This window comes from Heptranchias perlo, chromosome 2, assembly GCF_035084215.1.
Source record: "Heptranchias perlo isolate sHepPer1 chromosome 2, sHepPer1.hap1, whole genome shotgun sequence".
NCBI classification, from domain to species: Eukaryota; Metazoa; Chordata; class Chondrichthyes; order Hexanchiformes; family Hexanchidae; genus Heptranchias; species Heptranchias perlo.
Genome location: NC_090326.1, coordinates 61589034 through 61595741, shown reverse-complemented (window position 1 = coordinate 61595741; position 6708 = coordinate 61589034). Strand labels below are relative to the sequence as shown.

Sequence of the window (6708 nt, the reverse complement as noted above, 5' to 3'; positions counted from 1 at the left end):
CATTTAAATACATTTAGAACCATTTCAACTCTTGTAAAATGACCAAGTCATTACTCTGGAGTAAACACACGCCGTCAATTGTTTTTTTTTAATTAAATAATCTGTCACACCCGACAGAGACATTTTCGTTAAATACTATTATTTAAAAACGCGCCGTATATAAAGACATCAGAATCAAATATACTCTCTTTTTTTTAACCTTATACAAATGACAAACTGTGTTGTCTGTGTCTAAATACCACTGACAATGTAACTTTATCGCTCGGAAGGAAGAGCTGGTTTTTGTGCTTGTCAGACAGCAGCAGAGAGCGTTATTCCCATGAAGTGAGATCAGCCAAACAATCGATACATGGTGCCCTGGATGCTTTGTTAATATTTTATTTCACAGTTGCTATTATTTCCGATACTTGATGAGCTTGTCTCTTTTTTTTATTCTTCCCCCACCTCCCTGTTTGGAAACAGCCTTCCCATATTATTTTTTAATTGCTTTAGCAGCTGTTTGCTTCATGGAGCTCCCCCTTTTCCACCAGGAGCAGCCATCTGTCGAGTTAGTAGCACCTTAAAGGTCACTGATTGGTTTCATAGGGGAACGGGAGAATAAACACTGGGACATTTACTTTGCTCAGATCCCAACCTAGTTTGGAACCGTTTTCTGTCTCTCCCTCAGCCTCCCCGATTTTTGTCAACGCTACATTTTAAAATAAAATAATCCTGACAGCAGCAATAAAACCGTGACTATAAAAATACACTCAGGCTGTTTTTTGTTTCTCTCTTCACCCCCTAAAGACACTGACATTCTTTTGAAAACTCTGTAAAATGTGACTTTTTGAAAATTAATACAAGGTCACGTAATGTTACATGGAGATGGGAATTCGTTCTAATTTCTTTTAGTTTATTAGACAAAAATATATGATTTTGACAAGTTCTGCTCACGCGCTTATTTACAATTATAATCACTCTATATACATAAAAAACACGGGACGTGGGAAAAATAATTACCAAACCAATAATAATCGCGTCAGGAAAAAAAATCAATTAGAATAACACGTGCTGATATGTTACAATGTCAAATAAATCGTTACATATTTGTCAAGTTTTTGAAAGGGTTTTTGCATTGCCCGACACTGGCGGCAAGAAAAGATGAAGTAAATTAGCTTTTTTTTTCAATTTTCCTTTCTATTTCCTTCTTTCTTTTCATTTTCCCCCCCGTAAAACTTCCTCAGACGGAAGAGATGGTTGCTAAAATTCTTGTTGCTTCCTGCTGAGGCCGTGAGCTGAAAGAACAAAAGCACACAAACATCTGAGTGACCAGCCACAGAAGATATTGTGTAAATACATTGTGGCTCTAAAGGAGACTAAAATAAAAGGTTCAGACTTAATAAAAACATTCTGTTATTGTTAAATGCATAAATATTGACGAATAATCCCTCAAAAAAACTTATTTAAACAATTAAGCAATCCTTGTGTTATATTATAAAACAGTGCTATGTATTATTGTGAGGTGATGTCATTTTTTGTTGTATGGACTATGAAATCTCACCTTTCGTTTACTGGCTGAAATGATATTTTTAGCTGCTGTGATGGAGATTCGCCTGGAATACTTTCTCTTTCTGGAAAATAAAATAAACATTCCGGATTAGTCGCTAGAAAAAAAAGATTTGAGTTTTGAAGTTAAAATGCAAGTTTAGAGGGGGAAAAAAACACGGTGGCGTTTGTACTTTGAAGTTCAGTTACATTACTGGAAGCCGTCAGATCTGGCGCAGGCTGAGAGCTGAATATATAACATTAAAAATGTAAAGCTCACTGGAGGGTTGTGAGTGTAAAATACCTGTGTGTTTTGGGCTGGGGATGTCTGTTGATTTTTCATTGCTCACTGCTCCCAGGGCTGCTGTTAGCACAGAAGGCTGTTGCTGCTGAGGATGTTGCAGATGATGATGGTGGTGATGATGATTTACACCCAGAAACGACCTGACATTTAGCAAAGAGTTCTGGCCCAGGAAAGCGCCGTTTGTCCAGTTATGAAACTTGCTGATCTGACAGGTATAGAGTCCGTGGTTTGAGAGGAAAGCTGGGTGCTGGATGGTCGACGGCGTGTGACTGGTTGGAGAAGATTTCTGGGCACTGTCAGGGCTGGTCGCAGTCTCTGCCAAAGACCAGATTTTGGGTTTGCTATGATTTGGTATTAGCAAGTTCGCCTGCCCTAGAGATATTCCCCTGGTGCCATTGCTTTCAGCAGCATTTCCATCCACTCTGTCCGTCTCCTTTGCTTTACTATCACCGTCAGATCCTTGCAATGTCCGATCGTGCCCGCTCTCCAAATCCGCTTTCTCCCCCTCACTATTGGGGTTCATTTTTTCCTCCTCTTCTCCATTACTTTGCTCCTCATCGTTTTCGTCGATCTTGTCGATGTCGATGCTTTCCAAGTCAATCTCCTCATCCTCTTCTTTTTTCTCGCTCTCTCCTTCCGTGTCGCTGCCGTAGAGAGTACCGCCCTCTTCTTTACTCCGGGCACCCCAAGTCATTTTATTCTCCTTCTTGAGTCTCCTCCTGGCGTTGGCGAACCAGGTGGAGACCTGGGTCAGGGTCATCTTGGTAATGATGGCCAGCATGATCTTCTCTCCTTTGGTCGGATAAGGGTTCTTCCTGTGCTCGTTGAGCCAGGCTTTGAGAGTACTTGTGCTCTCCCGGGTTGCATTCTTGGGTCTGGCCGGGTCTCCGTACTGAAACTGTCCATAGGGATAATAAGCAGGGGCCGCATGTGCGGCAAACGTGGCCGGGTGAACACCAGGATTATCCTTTAATTCGTACTGCGATCCCTGAAACAGAAACACAGAAAGGGAGAGAGAGAGAGAGGAGAAAATATTAAAATAAGGCCAGGGCCATGTTATCTAAAGCAGAACATTTATACTCAGAATTCTCCAATACAATAGGACACATACGCACAAGCAATACAAAGTTATGAGAGCACCAGTGTGTCCTCAAACTTCAACCTAGTCGTAGCGGTAAGTTTTAAAGCTAAAATATCTTTAAATACAAAAGCAAATTAAGCTTTCTACAAGACAAGCGAAAAGGAAATATGATTGCCACAACGGTATAATTAAACCGAATTTTAGAGTCTAGAATAGAATCTAAACATAGACTCACATCTAGTTCAAACCAATTGCACACACACCATTAGCAGCGAATTGCATGTGACATAGCTCTTTGCGACAAAAGTTCGAAATTATGAATGTCTGGATATCTTAGAATAAATTAGAAAACAAATATACTATATTTAAGTCCCACATTATAACTTCAAATTATAAAATCAAATGAGCTGCAGTGTCACACCCCTTTTAACTGTGATTTAAATTTCAGTGGTAGAAACAAAAAAGTTCTTAGAAAATCCCCTCTATTTTGAAACAGTTTATTCAGATCTTCGCACGAGAAATGTTAAAAAAGTTAGCCGCTCTTCTATAAGCCACTTAATTTTTTAAATAAGACTCACTGTTCAAATCCACAGTTTTAAAATGGTTCACACCATTTATTTTTAACATTGCATCTCTGATTAAAAAAAATGCGGGAGGAAGATTTGAGAAAGGAAAAGTTTTCGCATGGTTGTGTTTCAGCAGTTAAAAATAAAACTTCACACGGACATGTTTTAAAAACTGCGTCTTTTCAAATGTCCGGATTGCGTGTGCACGTATGTTCCTGTGTCTATTTTTGTTTTTGGAAAGATATTTTGTGTTGAATTAAAAAGTTGGAAACATGACATCATTCAGTTCCCGCTGAGATGGCCGCAATGTAAACACTGCAAAAGAATGCGGTCTCTTTATGGATCTTTATTATTCTGAAATGCAACACGTTTAGGAATACACACCGCAGGCACCACAGGAAACAAATCTTTTTTTTTCAATTTCTTAGAAGCTTCCATTCATTTAAACTTGAAAGTCTTTATATTCATACCTCCCTTTTCTCCTTATGTGCAGTTCTAGTCCTACATAGGCCAACTTTATCTCTAAATTAGGTACTCTTTTTGAATGGTCGTTGATATTTCCATATTGTGTGGTTATAGAATGTTATACGATGGGTACCAAGGCACTTAATCAAAACCAATTACAGATAATCTCAATTGTTTTGGGAAACCAACATGAATTTAAATTCAACGGCAGTGCGTGTTATCTGTTCCAAGAGGCGATTGAACAGGGCGCCTGGATTATTATCAAGACAACAGGAAATCTTCATAACAAACTACCGAATCAATGGCCACCATTCAATATTTTGCAGTTAATTGTCTGGGCTGATCTCAAAATTCTCTTTGCATTTTATTCTGTCCCGATATGAGATTATTATATTTCAACCGCTGCAAATCTATGCAAAATCCTTATTCCCAGAGGCAGGAGTCTATTACCCAGATCACCGAATTTGCCTGATTATTGTATTTGTTTGAAGAAGGGTGAAACCGTTCAGGAAGCGAACTACTGTCTTAAAGCGAATGATTTATGTTTGCAGCTCTAAAATCAGAATTGAACCGAATTTACAACGATTCTTGATACATCTTCGAGGTTATAAAAATCAATATAGATTCGATTAATTGCAAAACTTTTTTTTGGCATTTTTGTCGGTTTTGTTTAAGATTGGTAATTAAAACCAAATAAACAAAGTAAATGAAATGATAATTTTCCATTACGTTATATGCAGCACAAAAGAAAGTGAGATGCGTTCATTTAATGTATCGCGTGGATATGACAGGTTAAAACAAAGCTCCATGTCTAATTGCGGATTGCATATATTAACTGCAGACTAAAGCGGAACTCACGCAACTTTGGCCTACTTTGTCTAAAATGATACTAAAACAACAGGCGCTGCCACGGTCGTGAGGTAAACCTAAGAGATGGCCACGATTAAATAAGCAAATACAACGATAAGAGTTTCTAACGTGTTAGTGCGCGGTGTTGACAGCAAGAACTAGAAATATGGCCGGACGAAAGAGAATGTCAAACTTTCCAAAGCTGATTTCTAATTCTCTCTGCCCACGGGACTGGGATTCCGGTTCGCATTGTCGTCAGAGATAGTGGTTATTAAACTTTTAACGCCTTATTTATGGCATTATTTTTTTAAAGGAAAGCATAAGGATCGTCGCATATTGATATTACATTCAGCAATGAAAAAGACAAGCGTCCGCACGGTGCCTCGGTGCTTTATAAGCCTCGGTGCTGTTACTGCCCATTGCTTTGGTTAAAATAGTAAATACAACTGTTTCTCACCTCATGTCTTTATCGTATTTGTGGGGATCCGCCCGATACAGAGATTTGATCAAACTTTACTGTAGCTGTACAATAGGAATGTTATTTTTATTATTTATTTTTAACCTTTCGGTAAGGATGATCCGTACAAAGTGTTGTAAAAGGCTGATCGCACTTACCATTTGGGAGAACATGGTGAGATCGGTGGTGTAGGGGAGGAAAGCGCTGTAGTTCTGGGCTGTGTAAGGGTTTGCATACATTCCCAACACCGAGGTTACAGCAGCAGCGGCGGGGTTAGCCCCAAGCTCGGCTCCTCCTCGGGAAGAAGCCAGCACTCCCTGCCGATCGGCAGCGTACACAGCCTGGCTCGCACTTAGATACTGAGGGTACCCCAGCTGAGGGAAGGCCATCTCCTCAGAAGAGATCTTCACGAACTCAGATCACAGAAAAAGGCAAAATGACAGGATACAAAAACTCGCTTCCGATCGCCTCCAAATCCCGTCTCTTTTTGTCCTGGCCCGCAGAATCTCCCTGTAAGCGATCTGATCGCCAATTCAACTCCAACTGATGTGTCTGCCCATAGGTCCTGGCAGATCCGTAGATATCATTTGAAGTTGATGCTTTGACTGACAGGTCACTTTAGCAGCAAGCCCCTCCTAGTTTGGAACATGTGGCTTCGCACGGTTGGGCCACTTTGTGTTGTGTTGTGTTAAATGTTTTGCATTCGGATCTATTCAGTGAAGCACCCACTGGTGTATGACAACCTGTCTACATGATTTTACAGCTGTCCAACACTGGTTTTTCCCTTCTTAAACCTTCCTGTGTCCCTTTTTTTTGTACAACCTCTCGGGTTGTTTTCTACCCCCCAATAAAACAAGTGTCAACAACTCGCACCAGCCAAGAGCTATTATATACATGCACAATGTAGCTATATAAACAGGAACAGTGGACAAATCTTGCATTGTTCAGAGATTTCGAGAGAGAAAAACTGACTTTATAAAATAAAACAAAAAGATATATAATTATCAATTATCTTAAATGACAGCAAGTATGCGCGCTTAAAGTAATGTAAATGCTATGACGGGTCACATTAATTAGTCGGATAAAAGAGCCAGTGAAATAACAAATACCAGAGAATTAATTATTCATATACTGTTAAACAGACCGGGCCGCCAGCGCGTCCGATTTTACAAGCAAAGAAAGGGTCTTGTGTTTTCTTTTCTCTTTGTGGTGTCTGTATCCTTTTTTTGGTGTAACATTTCTCACAACTGTCTTCTGCTTTTCTTTGTTTTCCCACTCAAAACAGGGACAACACATTTGACATGCGTCCACAGAAAAGCATTATTATTTTTGTATTTTGTGGACTTTTGAAACTGACAAAGCTATTTAAGGCCACGAATTCCAATATTTCTTACTTCTTTCTGTTTATTAATCTGTACCTGCCCTGTTTTCAGGTGAACCGAGAGATGCAGCATTTGCTTCA

General features: G+C 39.5%; 1 protein-coding gene across 1 annotated transcript; it reads right to left on the bottom strand.

The window, feature by feature from the left end:
- LOC137333608 (iroquois-class homeodomain protein irx-1-like) lies at positions 1 to 5793 on the bottom strand. Its single transcript, XM_067997842.1, has 4 exons — positions 5405 to 5793; positions 1829 to 2816; positions 1541 to 1610; positions 1 to 1274 (listed from the first exon to the last, which is right to left on the bottom strand). Exons 1-4 carry the CDS (start codon positions 5633 to 5635, stop codon positions 1220 to 1222), a joined length of 1344 nt encoding a protein of 447 aa, XP_067853943.1. The 5' UTR covers positions 5636 to 5793; the 3' UTR covers positions 1 to 1219.
- Between the last annotated feature and the right edge of the window lie 915 nt (positions 5794 to 6708).